This window comes from Eptesicus fuscus, chromosome 24, assembly GCF_027574615.1.
Source record: "Eptesicus fuscus isolate TK198812 chromosome 24, DD_ASM_mEF_20220401, whole genome shotgun sequence".
In the NCBI taxonomy this organism is placed as follows: domain Eukaryota; kingdom Metazoa; phylum Chordata; class Mammalia; order Chiroptera; family Vespertilionidae; genus Eptesicus; species Eptesicus fuscus.
In genome coordinates, this window is record NC_072496.1 from 12,073,912 (window position 1) to 12,097,001 (window position 23,090).

Here is a 23,090-nt window from a genome sequence, read left to right on the forward strand (position 1 = left end):
AGAAACCAGGCAGGCCTCAGCTCTGCAACCACACACCAGTGGGCCCGGTCTGTTGGAGGCATTCCTCACTTCAAGAAGCAAAGAGTGGTGCTTCCTATCTGTGACAGCAAGGGAATTATGAAGTTCCAGTGTCTTGCTGTTTCAATGCATTTGGTTTTATTAAAAAATTAATATATCACATTATCTCATGTGAAAGAAACTATGGATTGTGGTAGGCAAGACATGTCTTGAAAGATATCACCGTCAGACACCTCAAATTACTAGAAAAAAAGTATAACACATACCTTCCACCCACCCACCCCATTTAATTGCATAGTTAACTTTGCAAAGAGTAAGGAAAGTCGCCAAGGAAAGAACAGGGAGGCTCACATCGGAGTGGTGAACTAGCACAGAACGTACAGCTGAGCTCAGCACTTGCTAACCTATGTTATGTAGAGCGCTGGCGTTCGGGAGCCCTTGGCAAGCCAGCAAATGAGATCTCAGGCTGTCCAGGTAGGAGGCTGAGCCAAGGGCCCTAAATGTGCTACGTCTTCAGTGAAATAATGAACAGGTAAAACTACTTCCCTGCAAAAATGGGTGACAAGCATGTTTGATTCAGCACAATGCCAGGTGCATGCTCTCCGAGGTTTATAATTTACACGTACCCTACCTGTGTGGTCCAGGAACCTGCCACGCCGAGAAAATAGCAAAGCAGTCCCGGTCTGGACATGCCTGGGCGGCCTGACAAAGCCACTGCCAACCTCCATCGAAGAGAGCAGGTACCTGCGGCCCTGTGCACAGAGGGTCACGCGGATAAACACCACGCGCGTACAGAAAGCTAATAGACACTACTCCAAATTAAGCAACCTCGAGCCGTTTCCTTTTTTCCAGGAAAAGAACATTGCTTTCAGAGCTGTTAATGTGGCCTTGAACACCCTGCGGGAGAAAATAAGAGGCTAGCTGACCTGGAATCTCCTTGGTAGGGACAGAGTGGATAAGACCAGTAAGTGCTCGGGAGAAAATGGAAACCAAGGAGGACTGCTCCCCCTTTTCAGTTACAAACTGGAGGTCAGGCACCTGAGAGCCCCCCCTCAGGCCGAGAGGATGGACTGAGAGCAGCCACCAAGGAGAAACCGTAATGACTGGCAGTCAGCGCCGGGAAGGGATAGACTGGCAGAACCGTAGCTGCAATAAGGCGTCTTTAGAGTAAGTCATTTGAATAAACGCAGACCACACTGGTATCTAATTTTAATTGCTATTTAAGTGCACTCTGTGCTGGCAACAGTGTCAGGTGGCCTCATGAATGTTGTCGCTAAGTCTGCCTCACACAAGGCAGAGGCCAAGGTCAGCCTGTTTGTAGTGGGCAGCGAGCCAGAGAGGACAAGCCTCCGGCTGCAGGAGGGGAGGCCGCAGCCTGAGATGTGGGCATGGGGTCTGTGAAGACTCCCCGAGGTTGCTCTGCAGAGAGGCACCACGGAGAAGGCGATGCAGGCGGCAGTGACCTGGGGGAAAGGCCACGGGGTGCAGAGTCAGGCTCATTATTCCACTTGCGTGAAGACGCTCATTTTGAATTCCTCACTTCAAGAAGCAAACAGTGGTGCTTCCTATCTGTGACAGCAAGGGATTATGAAGTTCCAATGTCTTGCTGTTTCAATGCATTTGGTTTTATTAAAAAATGAATATATCACATTATCTCATGTGAAAGAAACTATGGATTGTGGTAGGCAAGACATGTCTTGAAAGATCTCACCGTCAGACACCTCAAATTACATGCCCTGACCAGGAATTTAACTGTGACCTCCTAGTTCATAGGTTGGGGCTCAACCACTGAGACACACCAGCTGGGCTGAAACAGGCATCCTTGTACCCAACCATGAAAAAGAGGAAATATTCCTAAATCTCAGGTAGGGTGCCTGGACAGGTTCCAAAGGTCCTGAGACAGGGAAGGAAGTGGACAACTAGAAACCCATGAACCTGAGTGCATTCATTACAGAAACATAGTGTTAGGTATCCTTTCATTTTGCGCAGTGGAACGTGCGTTCCTGTGGACTTAGTGTGGCTGAGGCAGGAGCGGAATGAAAGGACTCAGGAGACCCGGCCAACGTGGCTCAGTGGTTGAGTGTTGACCTATGAACCAGGAGGTCACGGTTCAATTCCTGGTCAGGGTACATGCTTGGGTTGTGGGCTCCATCCCCAGTGTGGGGCGTGCAGCAGGCAGCCAATCAATGATTCTCTCTCATCATTGATGTTTCTATCTCCCTTTTCCTCTCCCTTCTTCTCTGAAATCAATCAAAATATATTTTAAAAAATAAAAAAGAAAGTACTCAGGAGTAAGCAGATCCCAGGAAGGGCCCAAACTCAGGAAGGCCCTCTGCGCAGGCAACATGGGCGCCCGATGATCCTGTGACCTGCCCAGACCAGCATCTGCGAGGCAGTGCAACCCCTTCATGCACTGAGGGTTACATTGCTCTGAGCCCATGAATTGCACTCGGCCCACCCTTTTCCAGAGACACTAAAACACTCAGATGTCGGCCACACCATCTACACCCGCTTCTGGGACTTCCCCAGGACCCCCTGTACCTACCGTTCCCTTACTCTGCCCTCTGCGGCTTTCTTGTTTCTCAGCCCACATGGATCCCCAGTGTCCACTCCAGAGAAAGACCCCATGTTTTATTCTGTTAATCAAGCTCTGAAACGGGCATTCTTTTCTTTAACTTTTTTTAAAATATGTTTTTATTGATTACAGAGAGAAGGGGAGAGAAATATAAACATCAATGATGAGAATCACTGATCGGCTGCCTCCTGCCCGCCCCCTACTGGGGAGCCCTCAACTCAGGCAACATGCCCTGACCAGGAATTTAACTGTGACCTCCTAGTTCATAGGTTGGGGCTCAACCACTGAGACACACCAGCTGGGCTGAAACAGGCATCCTTGTACCCAACCATGAAAAAGAAGAAATATTCCTAAATCTCAGGTAGGATGCCTGGACAGGTTCCAAAGGTCCTGAGACAGGGAAGGAAGTGGACAACTAGAAACCCATGAACCTGAGTGCATTCAGCAAACAATCTGGGTCCTTCCCAATGAATCCCACTCCTGCCCTTCCCTCACTGCACCATCTAACGAGCTGCAGGCTTTATTGAGCTTGTCGGCCTTTTCTAGTCCCAAACGTATGAACCTCAAACCCTGAAATACAAGTCAAGGTCACCTTCTACCTCATTAGGCTCCAAAATACTTTAAGAAACCCTCCATCAATTACATTCTCATCTTCTTTCCTACTGATTTATTCTAGCATTTCAACACACACACACACACACACACACACACACACACACACACACGGTTGGATCAGATATAGGACAAGAACACTAACAATCTCATCATACTTTGCATTCATTAGTCCCGGTCTGGAACACTGTGTTCAGTCCAGGTTTTTAACAGATAATATTAAGAAACTGGAGTATAACAGAGAGTTCAGGAACGGCCCCTTGAGGACCTGCCGAAGCAACTAGAAAGGTTGGACTAGGACAGAGACCTCCTTACTTAGATCTTTCCACTGTTAGTAGTCCTTAGTAATCTGTATAAACTGACAGGCTGACTTGAACAGTTCTTAATCATTTGATAGCAAATGTGTACTGGTAGCCTACTGATGGGTAGTCAGTTCCCTGTGCGCTTTAAAAGGGAGGTTTTACTGTAAGCTATACATTTTCCACAACTGGAAAAAATGAGCTGTTTGGGAGAAAAGGTTTGACTAGTACATTGAAGATTTCCAATCATGTGACACATCAGATGGGCTGATGCTGTGAGATAAAGCCTCTTTATCAGCCACGCACTGGGGGCCCCAGGGCTGCTTTCCATATGCAGCCCAGCCTCTCTTTGCATAGAGGCCTCTATAAGCACAGGACCGTCCTGCAGAGACCGGAGGCCCCCAAAGGGAGCAGAGGCAGCAAAGCTCTTCCATGCCGGGAAAAATAAAATGCCGGCTGTCTCACGGCATGGCAGAGCCTAATCTCCAAAGGATCCTGCAAAGAGGAAATGGACGTTAGCATGGCGGACCACTCTGCAGGGTATCATTGTAAGTATGAGGGTCTCTAACGTGGTTGACGGATACAACGCTATTAGCTTGGTATCAATGGCTAGTGGATTTTTTACTTCAATGGCAGGGCTGTGAGAAATGTTAGCAGGTTTCGTCCAAGGAAAACAGACTAGTGAACACGTATGTTGTCCTGGCCTAGGCTTTCTATACCTAAAACAAAACAAATAATAATTTAAAAAAAAAAATTTATGGTCACACATGTGCAAATGAAGCTTCTAAATTGGGCAGTAAAGGAATATTACAGTTTTAGAGGAGGGTAGGTGTGGTCTTTCATTTTATGGGGGTTTTGTGTGTATATGTGTATGTAGGTTTCGATAAAGTTATACAGTCAGATATTTTAGATTTTTTTTTGAAAATCATACCTTTACCAAATTAGTTCCATCAGTTAATTAGCGGTATTGATCCCACGTTGAAAGGTTTATAGGAAGCATTGTTAATCTCGATTTTACAGAATTTCTTCATTCCTTAATGTTTGCCTAAGCACAACTACACCCAAATTACTTGCTTTTCAAAAGGCAAGAATTTTGTGTGCCATGGCAAACAAAACCTCACACAAATGTAAATTGCTCTAGGTTTTTCTAAATTTTATGTGGCATGCTACATCATAATATAAAGAAACACACTTAAATACAGATACTGCAGAAAGGATTAATCGATTGCCTATTAGGATGGAAAAAAATTTCAATGCGTGAAAAGGCTCAATGTAAGAAAATGCATTTATATTTTCATAGTGCTTTGAGAAAGATTCCATTTAAATAATGGGTGGGGGAACTGGAATCTATTCCTGGCATGATACATATCCAACTCAATTCATCATTTATACATTTATCCCACTCTAAGAATTAAATTCTATATGACATGTATGCTTTCTTTAAAATAATCAGGAGGAAACACTGAGAAAAAATCATTATGGAGACCTAAACTGGTTCTAAATACACTTACATTCTAAAAATGCACACTAGTTTTAGCAAGAGAATGTTGAAAAATAAAAAAGATAGGCAAATTAATGTATGATGTTAACCTTCGATAAACAAAAAATATTTAAAGAATAAGGAACGCAACACACATACTGAAAGTATAGTAATTTTTATAATAACTACCCATAAAATAAATTTCTAGATAAGGAGTTAATAAATCACATATAGGGATAACCATCCAATAGTTACAAAGTGAATAAACTACTGGCTTTTACTGAAAATGTAAGGCGGGGTATTTATAGAAATCTCCGCCAAAAATGCCTTCTCCAGGAAGCACACAATAACCTTTTCTCCTTTTGTTTGGTTTTGTCACTATTTTATTTTTAGGTCCATGGAAGTTTCCCACAAATCATACCACCACCGTGAGAGAAAAATGATTATTGTTGACTCAAAGCTCGGTGAGTTCATCCATTTTAAATCAATTCTATATCCTATCAGCTCAACCATCCTTTCACAAGGAACTCTCTCTTTTTGCCAAAACAGAACCTTAGTCCAATGGAGTATTTGAGGCTAATTCATATTTTTACTAATAAATGACCATGTATGCTTTAATTCCAAGGGTATAATTTAACTGAAGAGGGTCTTAATTGGATTTGATGACAAACCAAACAAATTTGAGTTTATCAATGGAATATGTTAATCAAATCCTAATCCTAAAGAACGTCGTTATAGAGGGGACACCTCACGTGATTGTTCGCAAGGGGACGCTCTGGCCGGGCTGTCCTCTCATCCCTTGGCCCAAGTTCTTCTGACCACACAAGCCCTTCTGGTAGTTCCATCCCTTCAGGAGGACTCACGCACCCCAACGTGCCTGAACCCCGGGAGCACACCCAGCTCATTCTAAAGCTCGAACTCCCACCACTAATATAGTCTGTGAACAACAGAAATGTAGGACCAGGGTGATGGAGGAAAGGGACAATGAGCAGGGCAGGGAGGAGGCTGGCACGCTGAAGAAGGAGTAAGCTCCACCGGGGTAAGTGTAGGAGGGTCTCAATAGAAATTTAAAAAGAGGAAGAAATGCAGTCTGACAATGTGTATTTCCTGTGCATACACACACATGCACGCACACACACACACACACACACACACACACGTGCACACAAAAAGCTTAGGAACTATTTCCTGAATGACAGGGAGTGCCGGAAGCTGAATGAACATCAGATTAACTGGAACAGACAGTTATTGCATGTGCTTTTCTAATCTTTGCAGTTCCACTTTAGGGAAAGGGAAAGGGAAAGGAAAAATGGGAAAATTTTTATTGCTATGCCCACGATTGCACAGCTAAGCGCCGGAACTCAGGCATGTGTCTATTTGGCGTCAGGGCCCAGAATTATCTTAATATACTGTCACCTCTCGGGAGCTGTGGGGACCCCGAAATTCTGGTGCATTTGGAAATTACTCTCTTGTTGTTGTTAATCCTCACCTGAGGATATTTTTCCATTGATTTTAGAGAGGGGGGGAGGGGGAGGAGGAGGGGAACGGGGAGGGGGAGCATCAATGTAAGCGAGACACATCAATTAGTTGTCTCCCCCGCACACCCGACCAGGGCTAGAGATGAGCCTGCAACCGAGGTATGTGCCCTTGGCTGGAAATGAACACACAACCCTTCAGTCCACAGGCCGAGGCTCTATCCACTGAGCCAAACTGGCCAGGTTGAAATGGCTTTACCTTTGCTGTGCTTCTGACCCAAGTTGGCGTCAAATACTAAGACTCTGCTGCCTTTGCTAAACAATTCCATTAAAGCCATAAAAGAGACCATGATAACTTGTAAATAGACATGGATTTCAGGTACAGAGATCACCAATGTGCACACACAGCAGCAGCAGTAGGTCAGTACAGAGACAGCGAGGCCTAAGACTGATGGTCACAGGTGGTCAGTAGGCAGGGGAGGAGGCAAGGCCCAGCAGAGGACAGGGATGATGGTTCTACTGACAGGAAAGGCATTGAAAGAGGAAGCTCTTGGCCACCCTCCTACTTAGAAGATAAGCAGCGAGGTGTTGGGTAATCGGCCTCTTGGAGGTGATCACAGACAAGAGGAATCTTTTATATATATATATAATTATTATTATTAGTGATTTTAGCGAAGGGAAAAGGAGAGCTAGAAACATCATTGACTGGCTGCCTCCTGCACACCCCACACTGGGGATCGAGCCCTTTGACAGACAGGTGGGCCAGATGAGTCCTCAAGTCACAACTCGAAACACCCGCATTCCCCTATAATGGTTATGAGTCCTTCTGTTCTCCTGTCATCCTCACCCCTGACCAGTGACTGTAGCCCAGTAACTTCAAACGTGGTAACTCTGTGTGCTCTTTAGAAATGCACTCTTAACATATAATTATTTTAAATGACTAAATTATACTCAGTGGCTGCTGTTTTTCTTCAGAAAAATGAGCAGGCGGACTTGCTGGGTGTGTACGATGTGCAGAAATGCATCGAAGAGGCTCCCTTCAAAGTAAGTAAGCCATTACATTCGAAGGCCATGCTAAAGCATCTCACCGGGGGTCTATGACTTCAACTGCTCTCTTAACACAGTTTGTTCAGAAAGTAAAACCTGCGTTCACGCACGAGTGATTCCCCCAGAGGACCAATCTTCTATTACACAAGGTTCCGTTTTCGTTATTCATGGTTCATACTTGAGAATTCGGCAAGTTAGATGTTTTTAGGGAGTCTATTCTGAATAAACATTCTTACATTTTTTTAAGTTTCATAATATCTGAAAATGAAATTATTTGATCCAAAATGCTCCTGGCTCAAATCCTCCACCTGCAGAGTTCTGAAAATCTTCATCCCCAGGTGGAAGAGGTGAGACTAGGGGTGAAACCAAATGCTTGCAAAGCTCCCAAGTCTGCTTGACATTGGGGGGGGGGAGGTGATGGGGGGGGGGGGGACTGTGACTGTATCAACATGGGAAGTGTAAGGCCTGAGAAAGGTATAAAACCACGTGATTGGATCTGCTCAGCTCAGAGAAGGCCTGGGTGGAGGGTCCCTGTTGGGCTAACCGTGAGTGCCTAACCTACCCCACATGGAGACCTCGGTTCTGGCCACAGCTCCTGGCATGCATGCTCATGCCCTGAAGCAGCAAAATGCCCCCAAATGTTTGCAAGCTATCGTGTGTGGGTGGAGGAGGCAGGAAGACGCCAAGCTCAGCGAGTTATAAGACCAGGTGTGGCTGCTGCAGTGACAGGCACGGTCAGCCTCTCTGTCCAGAAGAAAGGGGGCAGGGGGGACACAAAAAAGAACTTTTCTTTAAAAATCTGAGTGGGTGCCCTCGCCGGTTTGGCTCTGTGGTCAGAGCACTGACCCCTAGACTGAAGGGCCACAGGTTTGATTCCAGTCAAGGTCATATGCCTCAGTTGTAGGCTCCATCCCTGGCCCTGGTCAGGGCCCCTGTGGGAGGCAGCCAGTCGATGTGTCTCTCTCACATTGATGTTCTCTCTCTCTCTCTCTCTCTCTCTCTCTCTCTCTCTCTCTCTCTCTCTCTCCCCCTCCCTCCTTTCCACTCTCTCTCTAAAAATCAATGGGAAATAAATATCCTTGGGTGAGGATTAAAAAATCAGGGTGGGTGGAAGGGGCAAAGGTGTTTAGAACAGTTCTGATGAGGACACCCAGATGGCCGTGGGACAGTGTAAAACTTGTGCGATACTAAGAAAAACTTACAAGCAAAAAGTGGGTTTAAACCAGTGGTCGGCAAACTGCGGCTCTCGAGCCACATGCAGCTCGTGAGCCGCGGTTTGCTGCTCTGTTGACTAATGAGTCTGCTGACCACTGCTAGACTAAATGTTACCGTGTAGTTGGAAGCTGTGAGAATTAGGCAATTGTGGCATATTGTGTGCAAAGAGGTAAAGGGTAGTATATGACAGTGGTCGGCAAACTCATTAGTCAACAGAGCGGCAAACCGCAGCTCGCGAGCCACATGTGGCTCGCAAGCTGCAGTTTGCCGACCACTGGTTTAAACCAAAAAGAGATGTCATTTCACAATTTTATCCACAACCATAATTTCTGCAATTATAGTCTATCTCCATAAATCTCAGGAATCTGAGAAGTCAAAGACTTCTTCTGTCCAACTATTAGCAACACCAAATTTTAAGCTCAACCATGACAGTGATGGCAGGTGAGCCCATGCTGGAGATTTAGTCTCTCCCAAAAGCCGGGAACGGGTAGAATGGGGAGAGGGCAGCATACCCAGCCTAGCACTTTCCCATTTCACCGGGTTGGCAGGGTTGTTTTAGGCAACTGCTTCTCTCAAGTTCTAATAAGAGAAAAGAACAATGAGTCAGATACATTTCATGGAAATGTGGCTTTTAAAGCAATCTTCACAGCAGTGCACTGCTAAGCCTCCGGGCTGATGCAAACAGTCCATCTAATACCGGCAAGAGGCACCTAAAATTTTAGAAAACAAAACATATTTGACCTTTTTTTTTAAGGACTCCCAATAGTTTTCCATGTTCTAGGTTATTTTTTAACCTCTTTAACTAATCTTCCTTCATGGTATCAGGTACCTGCTAAAGCCACTGGCTGTTCCATTAATACTAATTACTGGGCTAACTGGGCCAGAATTAGTCCGGGGGCAGTGGAAGCTCGTGTCCACAGCTGTCTTTCAGGTTATGCAGCTACTAAAAACGGGGACCTTAAGAATGGGTCATAAGCTGAATGGCAATGAACACGCTGAGGATTTTAATAGAGGCAAAGTAAGATGACTGATATGGAAGCATTGCCAAGTCACCTCAAAAGCCCACCAAAACGAACAGAAATAAAGCCTTCAAGTCAGCGTCTTTCACAGACACTTTCTAAATGATAATTTTTTTTAAATACTGTTTAAGTGAAATGTAAGTTGACATGTTATTTGCAGCAATAAAATTAAACCCCTCAGCAAAATAATAGCATAAAATAGACAATATATCTATACATGAGATAACTTTATTATATGAATGCAATCAAATAGGGTACATGGATAAACTAAGATTCTATTAGGTAAGCAGGCAAACACGTTGCTGCATACAATGCCTAACCCTTTACAAGCACTTAGGCAATTTGTACCGAGACCCTAAAAAAGGTGCATCTTTTGGCCCACTGGATCCCACTTCTGCTAACGTCCTAAGGAGTTACTCTTACTGTGAGGACGTGGCAAGCCTTACGCACAGCTGGGCCACGTTGAGTTTTAAGGGTGAAAATGGGAAATAATCAAACTGTTTACTGGGAATTATGTAAACTATGAAATGCCCCTTGTAGAACACTCCTTAATCATGATAAATGGTAGGGAATATAAAAGATTATAAATTACAACACTATAAATTGTTGTTTAGACAATTGTGAAGACATATAAAAAGGTCGTTATAAATATATATATCTATATATAATAAAAATTTATATTTATATATATATAAAAGGGCAATATGCTAATTAGACTGGACATCATTCCAGACATCCTTCCGGACTAAGCCCGGGTCCCAGGTGCCAGAGGGAAGCCGGTGCCGGCAGCCGGGGGAAGGAAGGCCTACTCTTGCACAAATTTCATGCATCAGGCCTCTAATGTATATATATACAAGGTGCCCCAAAAAATGTATACACACTTTTTTCTGTTAGCTCAATTGGTGTTTCTTTCTTTTCAGATTTAACCCATTGGAATTAATAATTATTCAAAGTGTGTGTACATTTTTGGAACACTATATATATATATATATACATACATATATACATACATATACACATACACACACACACACAATGCGGAAACACCCACACACACATACGCATAAGGTATACACAAACACACAAGCATAGTATGATTACTTCTTGGTTAAACACACACACACACAACAAAAAGGTTAAAAGAAATAAATCAAAATATTGATAGTGGCAATTTGGGAACTTCAGTCCAATTTTATAGGACTACTAGAGGCCCAATGCACAAAATTCATACAAGAGTAGGCCTTCCTTCCCCCGGCTGCCGGCTCCGGCTTCCCTCTGGCACCCAGGACCCAGGCTTCCCTCGCAGCCCAGCTTCATCTGGAAGGTCATCCAGAAGGACATCCAATATAATTAACATATTACACTTTTATTATTACAGATAATTCTTTACCATTTTAAAAATGTATTTGATCACATTTTCCAATTTATAATACCTTTATAAGTTTTACAACTTTTAAGCGTTTAGGAAGTAAAAATAAAATGGAAAAGATCACAGGAAGGTAAAACTCCCATCCAAAACCTCACACAGATGCCGTGTGATTATATTTTGGTGTTACTTTCAAGATAGTATCAAACCTTGAAGATATCTTAGTGCAATGAGCACCTCTTGTTTCTTTTCAAAGCCTTACTTCAGAGGAAGTGTCACAGTGGGCCCAGTCTTTTGAGAAGTTGATGGCGACAAAATGTGAGTATCATGTATATGTCATCTTTGAATAATTAGTCGGTTTCATTCTTAGGGGAAAGGGAACCCTGGATGATGACAGTGGACCCTCTTCTCGCCACTTTCTACGTGGCAACAGCCGCAGTTAAAAAAGGAAACCCTGAAAATAGTCTGTCGTGTCAAACGCTATGATTTCCTTGGGCGTTAATTAAAACAAGATTAGTCACTGTGAATATTTATTCCTCACAAGTCTATGTGTAAAATCCCTTGGAAAATATGCTTAAATAGTAACGTACTGAAATACACTGCCTCACCATCGCCGGCTAAAGTTAGAATTTTTTTTTTTTTTAATTAACAACTTGCTTCCCTTCGTGCCTTCAAAAGTAGGAATACATTTGAGTCGTGATGTTCTAAAACGCCTCAGAGCTCATTTCTTAACTGGATCAGTGTCTCAGGGAAGTGAGCCTTATACGGTTCTATGTAAGTCTCAGCATTCAGATGGTATAAATGCAAGATAACAGCAGCGGATATGAGGGCGATAAAGTCATGGGCTCAAGGCAAGAAATACCAAGAAGTACATGCACCCATGTGGGCAGTCAGTGCGTTTAGCAACCTCTTAGCAACGTCAACTGTCCATGCTGTGCAGGAATCCTAGGGATTCGGTGTGAAAACTGGTCTCATAAAGAAAAATCTCCACAGTGATTAAGCAGAAAGTACCCTGAGAAATTTGCACGTCTGCAGATGATAGGAGATACTCCAAGCTTCCAAACAAAAGATTTTAGGGAAGAACTGTCTTCAAATGAACATAGAAGTCGTAGTAAGTTTTTAAATGAATCTGAAAAGAACAAAGTAGTCTGAGCTATTAGTCATCTCTTCACACAAAAAAAATATATGAGGATTACTGAAGACTTTTCCTGGAATGATGGTGAACCAAAACACCAAACAAGGCCCAAAAATACCATCCCAGTGTTAGGTGTCCGCTAAGAAGAAAAATGAGGGGAAATCCTATGGGTATTTCTGATGGCTAAGCCCAGCAGGACTAGAAAAGATACAAAAATATGCCTTTGAAATGACAAGGAGACCAACTATCCCAGATAACCCAAGGGTTCTTCATACTGGAAATGTCAAGACTGAAAAATAATCCAAATGTATAATGTCAGGAAGAAAGACAGAAAGAAGGCTCCTACATATACTGATTGGCCAAAATCTCACAAGATGAGAATAGAGGTCGCCCACTGATATTTGAGCAAAGTGTGTTTAATATAAACAAAATGAAGTTTAGTAAAGCTATAAGGCACGCCCTTGGATGACTCATCCAGCCCGGCCCTGTGTCCGGCAGACCTGGCAGGCCCCGCGACACTGGGGTGAACAAGGCCAAGGTCACTGTGCTCAGCTCCTGTGCTCCCCCTAGAGGGAGGAGACAGACAACCAAGCAAATGAGTTAGGTAATAACTTAATTCCAGAAAGTGGCCATGGCCTTGGACAAAGGAAAGCCAGGCTGCAGGACAAAGAAAGCCGGGCATGAGAGGGCAATCCAACTGGAGGAGTGGAGAACTGTCAGAAGGGACAAAACGTGAGCCAAGCGCTGAAAGAGGAGGAGCAGCCGGCCACGCTGGGGCCTGGGGCAGAGGCCAAGCAGCGGAGAACCCAGATCCGAAAGCCCTGAGCTGTCTGTGAGGTGAGTGCCTTGGAATAACCGGAGGAGTTAGCCTGCCTGCGGGAGCCTGGGGCCTTCTAGGTGATGGGAATGACCTTAGAAGGCATCGATCGTTTCATTTTGGTCCAAATCATCCTGGGGCAGCCTGTACACTCTCCCCCTTTCTCAGTTATCACAGCCCCTGCCGACAGCCGTGGCCACCCTAGGCTGAAACGTGTACGGCCATCACACTGCTGGGTGCTGTTCATGCCAGGGGGCTGCATCGGCTGGCGTGGGCACCTTCCTCCTTATGGTGGACATTCAGCATCACCGAGACACTGTGGTCCCCTCGTGTGCATCCCGATGCGGAGGGAGAGCCCCTCCCAGCTCCCTTCCCCTGGGAGAGATCGTGCTGCGCAGTGTTGATTGGCAGCTCCCCGCTCATCCCTGCTGTTGCCATGGTTTCCTCCCCCAACCCTCCTATTACCCACAGCCGTGCCTCAGCTTTTCCCACTTAGCACCTTCGTCTTCGCTCATTTCTCATGTCCTCTGTCCCCTTGCGGGGAACAAAACAAAACAACAACAGAACCTGGCCATTCAGAGACACCACTCTTCCATGAATACATTTTTTTTTTTTTGTCTCGCTCTCAGAAAACCAACAAGTAACCGTGTGCCAAGTATAATAATCCTCTGGTCTTTGGTGCTTTTCTGGATGCTGAATAATTAGGCTCTGCTTCACTTTTCAAAACCCATGGGAGTCATTTTAAAAGATAGACACAGGAGGGACACAGGGGCCAGAATGACAGGCATTTATCCGCTGATCGGGTACCTGCTGTGTGTTGGGCAGTGTGTGGGCTCTGGGCACCAGCCCATAAAGAAAGTGCAGCCCCAGTTCCCAAAGGGTGTGCGGGTGAGGGTGTGTGGGTGAGGGTGTGCGGGTGAGGGTGTGCGGGTGAGGGTGTGCGGGTGAGGGTGTGCGGGTGAGGGTGTGCGGGTGAGGGTGTGCAGGTGAGGGTGAGTGAAGGTTTGCGGGTGAGGGTGTGCGGGTGAGGGTGTGCGGGTGAGGGGGTGCGGGTGAGAGGGTGCGGGTGAGAGTGGGTGAAGGTGTGCGGGTGAGGGTGTGCGGGTGAGAGTGGGTGAAGGTGTGCGGGTGAGGGTGTGCGGGTGAGGGTGGGTGAAGGTGTGCGGGTGAGGGTGTGCGGGTGAGGGTGTGCGGGTGAGGGTGTGCGGGTGAGGGGGTGCGGGTGAGGGGGTGAGGGTGTGGGTGGGTGATGGTGTGCGGGTGAGGGTGTGCGGGTGAGGGTGGGTGAAGGTGTGCGGGTGAGGGTGTGCGGGTGAGGGTGGGTGAAGGTGTGCGGGTGAGGGTGTGCGGGTGAGGGTGTGCGGGTGAGGGTGTGCGGGTGAGGGGGTGCGGGTGAGGGTGTGTGGGTGAGGGGGTGTAGGTGAGGGTGTGCGGGTGAGGGTGTGTGGGTGAGGGTGTGCAGGTGAGGGTGAGTGGGTGAGGGGGTGCAGGTGAGGGTGTGCAGGTGAGGGTGTGCGGGTGAGGGTGTGCAGGTGAGGGTGTGCGGGTGAGGGTGTGTGGGTGAGGGTGGATGAATGTGTGCGGGTGAGTTTGTACAGGTGAGGGTGTGTGGGTGATGGGGTGCGGGTGAGAGGGTGTGGGTGAGGGGGTGAGGGGGTGAGGGGGTGAGGGATGCGGGTGAGGGGGTGCGGGTGAGGGGATGAGGGTGTGCAGGTGAGGGGGTACAGGTGAGGGGTGTGCGGGTGAGGGTGTGCGGGTGAGGGTGTGCGGGTGAGGGGGTGCAGGTGAGGGGGTGCAGGTGAGGGGGTGCAGGTGAGGGGGTGCAGGTGAGGGTGTGCGGGTGAGGGTGTGCAGGTGAGGTGAGGGGGAAAGTGATGGATGTAAGCCAATAAATACAGTAGACCGCGGTATACGGTGAGACGTAATCAAAGTAAGTGTGTACTAGGTGCTTTGTGTCAACTGACAGGGACGTGGCAGGTTCAGAGAAATTTTCCCAGAAACTGAGATGCCTAAGCTCCTTTAAAGTCATCTTAAGGAAATAATTGGAGATGCAAATATTTATAAACCAACATGTTCAATGTAGGATGATCTATAACTTAAAATGGGGAAGCAACCTACATAGTCAATAACAGTGAGGTAAATCAGTATATATCAGAGCTTAGCCCTGCAGTCAACTATTTTTTTGGGGTTTTTTTTGTTGTGTTTTTTTTTGCAGTGGACTATTAAAACAAAAGGGGAAAAAGTGTTTGCTGCATGATATTAAATATTCAAGAGTGATACAAAATTGCTTTCATCGTTTAATACCAAGAGGTTGACTTGTGTGTGTATCTGTGTAAATGAATTAATACTAGTTAGACAGGCAGTTAAATATGAACAAAGGTTTTATAGAATAAAAGCAAATATAAAAATTGTTAATAATGGTTATTTTTTAGAAGTTTTCTGTATTTAAAAACAACCCACAGTACTTTGAGCTACTTTTATCAAAACAGAGCAAAAAGACATGAGGAGAAAAGCCAGGAACGATTAATATCACAGAAGCCAACCCAGAGAATGTCAATATAACAGAAGACTTGCTATAAAAACATCACACAGAAGCTGGTAGAACTGTGGAATTCATTATCCCCAGTGGTGCCGACAGAAAATAAAAGGGATTTAAAACTGCTTTAGACACATTTCTGAAGACCGAGGCACAGGCCACCTTGAGGATTCAATGATGGGGTGAGCTTGACCGCCCAGCAGAAAACAACCCCGGAAGAATAGATGGGTCACTGTTCTGACTCAGCCCAGAGCAGCGTCAGGACCCCCATCTGCATCGAGATCCCGGCATGTGTCACCCTGAAACACCAATTTCAGTGACTGCTTTAAAAAGAACACGCGAGAGAGTCCCCAAGCACCAGTGTGGTTTTCAAGAAAAAGGCGTACACTGTGCATGACATAGAACTCTTTCTTCCCTCTTCTCAATTTAATGCCGGAGTCTGTTGTTGATGCCGATTCACTTTCCCCGAGAAGAATCACCCACGGTCTCTTGAGCGTAATACCCGGGAAGGAGCCGCTTTGAAAAGGTCAGAAAGGGCTTCAGAGCCGGACTTGGAAAGGCTTGTAACTCACTTGTGTGTGTCAATAGAAACGCTAGACTGAGCCATTCCTTGCTGACTTTAAGAATTACTCAGATTCCTGGAACACTTTTAATACATTTGCGTTTTCAGCCGCTAACTGGGGTAACATGTACACATTAGGCTAACGAAGACGGGATTCTGTAGAACATGCTGTCATCAGACCTGAAATATCAGACGGGTTCCTGTCCACGTCAGCTTTCACCAGGCTATCATACAGTAACACACAGCATTAGCATCCCAGTAATTCGCAGGCAGGTTCTGGAATGAACATCTCTAAACATTCTACTATACAATTAAGCTAAATACAAATATAAACCAAACTTGGGATACAAAATCATTGGTTTCCAAATCCCTTCCCTACCCCCATCCACTCATCCACTCAAACCACCCAAGTAGCTGGTTAACTCTCATTCCAGGATCTGCAGATTTTAGCTGGTATCTCATTTTTTTCCCTTTCATAGCTCATTTCTTTATTTTAGGTCCTTATTTCCCGTTCCTGATGAAACACTCAGTCAAAAATTCCTCTGAGTACAAAATAGATCAAGTTGCTTTTTGTTTGTTAACACAGAACTCTGTTTCTTCCACCTTCACATGTTAAACCAGAAATGGTTTGCCTATCCATTCAGCTATTTCTTCACCAGGAGCACCAACTGCTATATTTGAGAGGAAGGGAGAGGGAGAGAGAGATAGAAGCATCAATGATGAGACAGAATCACTGATCGGCTGCCTCCTGCACACCCCCTACTGGAGATCGAGCCCACAACCCTGGCATGTGCCCTGACTGGGAATCGAACTATGACCTCCTGGTTCATAGGTCCAACACTCAACCACTGAGCCACACCAGCTGGACCAGACTTTATTTTTACATTGCATTATCTGTTTTTCAGAGTTGTTAATGATTTTGACCCAGGAAAATAAGTGATGTCTCCATTACTTTTAGATGGGCCGGTGGTATATACGGCATACCTGAAACTGGAGCACAGCGATGAGAATATCCAATTCTGGATGGCCTGTGAGACCTACAAGAAAATCGCCTTTCGATGGAGCAGAATTTCTCGGGCGAAGAAGCTTTACAAGATCTACATCCAGCCACAGTCCCCTAGAGAGGTACCTAGCCAACAATGACCCTAAATGGAAATCAGGGTGTTCATGTCTGCTGACCAGGCACACAGAGGTACCGGGCTCTTTACCTCTAAGGATGCTGTAAAGTCAGGGTTGTCCACCTCATTTTACAGATAAGAATCCTGAGAGTCAGAGAAGTGCACGCAGAGGTAAAGTGGGGAAATCGGGATTCCAAGTTAGGTCAATGTGGCTCCCAAGCCTCTCCTTATTAAATGATTTTAATTCCCTAGGAGAGTAATTTACAAAGAATTGGCTTTGCTAGAAGGAACTACGGTTACCATCAATAGACACGTTGACATCCCCGATGGTGCTGGGCAAAGTCTGTGCCTCCACAGCCCCTGCCCCCCAGCAAAGCCGGCAAATCCTCACATCGATATCACTTCCCATCATGCACCTCTGCCTGAAGTAAACAGAGTCATGAGGGAAACAGACACACTGAGACTCCTCTTGGTGGGAAGACAGTGGGGAACGAGAATTCTGATCAGGGGGACAAGCGGGAAGGATGGTAGATGACATTCTTCTCACCCAGGACAGCCCTACCTTTGAGGACTTGTTCCTTAAAACTCTCATCTGGAAAATATTTGGTTTACTGAAATGACCACTTCTCTATTTCTCCACTTCTCTTCACCTTCTTCCCATTTCGGGGCAGAGCCCATTAAATCAACATTCCTGCCTGTTAAGGAAGGCCAAGTTTAAAATAGCACCAACTTCCCTTTCTTCCTCAGGGAAGCTCTCCATCCGGTAAACTTCCTTGTTTGTAGACTCCACCAGCAAACCACTTGCACCCTCCCAAGTAAGCAATGGTTTCTGCGATTTCCCGGGTCTTGGGCCTCGTGTTATTTTGATCTGGGATGTGGAGGTGGATGTTTACTTTTAAAGAAGCCACGAGTTTACCTCCTATGTCTTTTGAGATACCAATGAAACTGCAAACAAAATAACCCTAGTCCACTGAAAAGGAGAGGGGGGAATACATTCAACTCTTGCATTATCTTTCCGCCTGTAATCCCGCCCATTGCTGCAATTTCACTTTTCAGATTAACATTGACAGTTCGACAAGAGAAACCATCATCAGGAATATTCAAGAACCCACTCGAACGTGCTTTGAAGAGGCTCAAAGAATCGTGTATATGCACATGGAGAGAGACTCGTACCCCAGGTTTCTCAAGTCGGAGATGTATCAGAAACTTCTGAAGAATATTCAGCCCAATGACAATTCCTGACGACCACTCAGAAGCTTAAACTGAAGGCAGTCTATTGAGAGTATTGGCTTAGTTCTTCTAACGTACACACACACAATGAAAAAGAGGAGGAATAAAGGACAAGGAAAGGAACTATAAATTGAGTTCTAGTTCCCAAAGGGAAACAGATCTCCAAAGGGATGGACTGTAGAACTCTGATCACATGACTAATACAATTTATGGCATACATAAGAAGTGCTCCGAAAAAGGACGGTCTTCCTTCACAACGCCAATATTATAACATTTTTACTGTGGTCATCAACTAATGGAAGTTTTCTTATTAATGAAATTTTGTTGTCGCAATATACAGATTAGTCCTTCAAAGGTTGTAGCTAAGTTGTGTCTCTAGCAGAATGTAACATATGATAGAGTGCTCTTAATAATGTTAATTAATAGATAAACTTGGTACCCACAGTACCATCAATTATGTTATGCCATGAGTGATACCAAAAAGATGGGTTCTTTCCCTGGCTGGTGTGGCTCAGTTGGTTGGGCATCGTCCTGTGCACCAAAAAATTGCTGGTTCAATTCCTGGTCAGGGCACATGCCCGGGTTGTGGGCTCAATCCCCAGGAGGGTGAGTGCAGGAGGCGGCCAATCAATGTTTCTCTCTCACTTTGATGTTTCTATTTTTCGGCCCTTGTCCCTTCCTCTCTCTCTAAAAAGCAATAAAAAGTATTTTTTAAAGATGGATTCTTGAAAAATGTTTTACCTGTAAAATTTTCCTACCATTATGCTCATAACTGAATTTCTATGTTGCATATATCTTCTACGTGTGAAAAATTCCTGATGATTCGAAGCTGTTAAAAATGTATTAATGTCTTCCTGTAGTTCTATACTTTTATTAGTATAAGGGTAGAAAACTTAGTTCCTATACTTTCATATATTTTATTCTTCACAATGTGAATTCATCATGGGCCTGATAATAAATCCAAATATAAATTTAAAAGTTATAAACATGGGGTTTTTTCAAAGACAGTAACGTTATTTTTCCACTAAAAGATTTTTTAATCTGTCCTATCATAGTAGCTTAGAACTTGTCAGAAGATTCCAGAGGAAAGAACTCATGTCTGTTTCCATATATTCAGCACAAAGCACAGGAAAAATACTTCATACAAATGAACAAATAGTCTATGCTTTTAATGAATAAAATACCTAGAAAATATATCGAGTCATTTTTCTAAAAAATTAACTGCAGGAAAATCTGATTCAAGATCTTTAGTTTTACCATGAAATGTGTTTCTTGGGTCTCAAATTTGACTGCAATAGCATGACTATTATAAAACGCCTAGAAATCCATGCAATAGCACATGAAAAAAAAAAAGAAATGGAATTCTTCTCCTGCAGCAGAGTATTATTGTAACACTGAATACATACTTGGGGGCTCATTTCTGAGAAAGAAAATTAGCTGTGCAAGAGAAAATTTTTGTTGAGCCTGGCTGGTATGGCTCAGTGGTTGAGCTTTGACGTATGAACCAGGACAAAATGGTTTGATACCTGGTCAGGGCACATGCCTAGGGTACGGACTTGATCTCCAGTAGGGGCGTGCAGGAGGCAGCTGATCAATGATTCTGTCTCATCATTGATGTTTCTCTCTCTCTCCCTCTTCCTTCTTCTCTCTGAAATCAATAAAAATATTTTTTTAAAAAAGAAATACTAGTAAATTTGGCCAAACACTGATATAACTAACGAATGGAATTAGAATGACCAACTTGCTTTACTACTTATTTCTCCCCTTGTACTCCAATACAGAAAAAGTCCAGAATATTGTTTGGCTTCTGTGCTGATCTTACCACCCAAATACAGACCCTCTGCTCGGTTCTCAAAGGGCCTTCGCCTCATGTTGGGTAAACAAGGTGCCAGGCAGTGGCATGAAACAAAACTCTGTAGACTTAGGAACAGAGCCATTGGATTGGTGCCTGTCCACCCACCCAATGTCCTTAGACCCTTGGTCCCAGGAAGCCTCAGTTTCCCCATCTGTGAAATAAGGAGGTGGGACGTGGGGTCTGTGTGAGTCACATGCAGAATGTGTTTTATCACATCCCATTACTAAAGCATTCATCATGTTCTTCCAGCTTAGACTCGTTCTGAAGAGTAATTTCTCTGAAAATTGAGGTTATCATGACAAAGTGGATAATGAACTTTCTGTTTTACATTTAACACTGACTAAGAGAGTTCTGAAACGTTTTTACTGAAGAACAGAGAATTTAAAGTGAAAGTTCTACCTGTTCAAGAATTCTACGTGGAAGGATGAGTTTCAGGTCACTGATAGTCAAACTGGTTTTCAATCATTTAAACTTAACAATATTCCGAGTCCTGTTTATTTTCCTTAGGATATTTTTGAATTAATAAATACATTATTCTAACAATTCAAAAGTTGATATTTATCAAATGGCTACAAGGTTATATCCACATTAACATGGTTTTACATACTTGTTTATCCTTAGTACTTTGAGATTAATGCATTAAAAACATATTGTTAGTTTCCTGACATCAGAACCTAGATGTATTCATCACTTTCATCTATTTTTAGATACACATTTTCAAACTCTGGAGATGTACACGATAAGCCTTCATTGTCTCCACATAAAACTAGTCTTATCTTCAAAAGGAGATAGTGACGGAGATTTGCACAACTCAGATTCAAGTGTCTTGGCAGAGATGAACACTTTCCTATTTATAATTCATCAGTCACACCATCGCTTTATTGACTGCAAAGGGGTTTCTACCCGTTTGGGAAGAAAGATTACAGAAAAGAAATACACAACGCTTTCTTCAAAGACATAATAGGGTGTGACGTGAAGGAAATCGTAAGATCCCACTGCGCAAAAATATCTCCCTCAGCTGGAGGGCCTGAGTTTCCCATCACTGGTCACAGATGATAAACTCTCTGAATCCAAGTTCTAAGCAAGGAATGAAACACTCATGCTAACGCTTTACCTGCTGCTGAGCAGAAAGCAAGGCCTGGAGAGATAGAACGTGGGCATAGCGGGCTGCATAGGAGAATGAGCTGAGAGAGCAATGATGTTAGGGTAACCAGCGGCCACCAGATGCCAAATAGGTATTTGTTTGATAAGCAAACAGACTGCTTATTGAAACCTCCCCATGATGTTAATAGAAAACCAAAAGGGAGGGGGGCCCCCCGACCACTTCCCTAAGTACTTAAGAAGTAAGTTGATGAAAAGGATTTGACCAGTAGCATTTTCAAATGTTAAGTGTATGGGCAGAACGCCTTGGAAAGAACAATTTATAAAGTCCTCATAGTTCATGAAAATACTCATATTATGCATTATTTTACTTGAGCCTGAAACTGGGATGCATGGTTAGCCCTGAGGCAGAGAGGCAGGGGGGAGTGGTGAGACGCAATGAGTAGGGCGTTCAATGCTACAGGAGCCAGTCAGTGATCCAGCCTTGAGATTCAAGGACGGGAACCCAAATCTGGCCGCAGGGGGGTCATAGAGACTGCCCTGCAGATGCTACACGAATTGAGTGAGTTGATGGACAGACCGCCCTTCCTGGCAGATCCTAGAAGGTCGTTTTTAAGAGGGGGCATGTGCCTTTAGAGAGGAATGGCTCTGAGCATCAACATGGATGAATGCAGTAGCTAAAATATAAGAAAAATAAAGTGAAATGCTTTGGGGAAAACAGAAGAAGGAGCGAACTGAGGGGAGCAGCAGCCTCGGATGTCAACCGCTAGAAGGGAGGAAGGAGACCTGAATAGATAAGCCCCTTGCAGAGCCCTATCGTAGTAAACAAACCCCACTCAGGGTGACAAACACCTTCATTAGAGAGCTCCCACTCTTAATAAGGAAAGGAAACTTTCCAACGCAAGCCAGGGAGATGCCAGCTCTATAAACATACTTGGTTTGAAACGTCTACTTTAAAAGGAATGGTTTACAGAAAGAGGTGGGAAAATCTGCTGGATAATGTGACTTCTAGACAGGATTATAGCCGCGTCCTGCTGCTCCCAATGAATAATGCGTTCTGCTACGTTATTAGACACTCAGATGTGCTGGAACGGAGCTTTTTCTCACAGGCCTCTTGCTAGTGAGGACAATAAAAGACGGTGGAGGTAAATACAGTCTGTTCTTACGCTGCAAGGCGGTCAGATAGCACCCCAGCTCCTTGGTGATTCATGTGCAAGTTACTCCCCAAGCTACTCAGTCTAAAATCAAAGTATATTGATCTGCCAACACAACAATAGCCATCCAGTGTGAATGAGTAGAAATTATAGCTATCTTTGTAAGATCGGCAAAAAATAAATTCGTTGGTGTGCCCCAGAATGTAATGGGTGCCATGAGATGAAAAGGGTGGAAAAATCAATCGAGGATATAATTGATTAAGCATTTACTATGTGCCGGGTGCTGGGCCAATCACTTCACTTGCGTCATCCCCTTTAACTCTCACTATTATATTAACTTTATTACATAGTAGATAAAACTGAGACTTTACAAATGTTAAGTAATTTCTTCTAGGCCACAGAGCTAGAAGTGGAATGGCTGGAACTTAGGTTTTTGTTTTGTTTTGTTTTTTAAATATATTTTTGATTGATTTCAG

At 44.4% G+C, this 23,090-nt stretch overlaps 1 protein-coding gene across 1 annotated transcript; it reads left to right on the forward strand.

Annotated features, from left to right (window-relative positions):
- Positions 1-3,879: 3,879 nt before the first annotated feature.
- RGS13 (regulator of G protein signaling 13) lies at positions 3,880-19,224 on the forward strand. The gene is made up of 6 exons (XM_008149832.3): positions 3,880-4,052; positions 5,378-5,448; positions 7,435-7,503; positions 11,363-11,424; positions 17,115-17,281; positions 18,331-19,224. Exons 3-6 carry the CDS (start codon positions 7,439-7,441, stop codon positions 18,514-18,516), a joined length of 480 nt encoding a protein of 159 aa, XP_008148054.1. The 5' UTR covers positions 3,880-4,052; positions 5,378-5,448; positions 7,435-7,438; the 3' UTR covers positions 18,517-19,224.
- The last annotated feature ends 3,866 nt before the right edge of the window (positions 19,225-23,090 follow it).

What these genes read in the sequence shown, in the direction of transcription:
- RGS13 (XM_008149832.3), top strand. Translation starts at nt 7,439, where the DNA reads ATGAGCAGGCGGACTTGCTGGGTGTGTACGATGTGCAGAAATGCATCG. An exon ending in TCGAAGAGGCTCCCTTCAAA is followed by an intron (nt 7,504 to 11,362) that starts GTAAGTAAGCCA and finishes TTCTTTTCAAAG; the next exon opens with CCTTACTTCAGAGGAAGTGT. An exon ending in AGCCACAGTCCCCTAGAGAG is followed by an intron (nt 17,282 to 18,330) that starts GTACCTAGCCAA and finishes TTCACTTTTCAG; the next exon opens with ATTAACATTGACAGTTCGAC.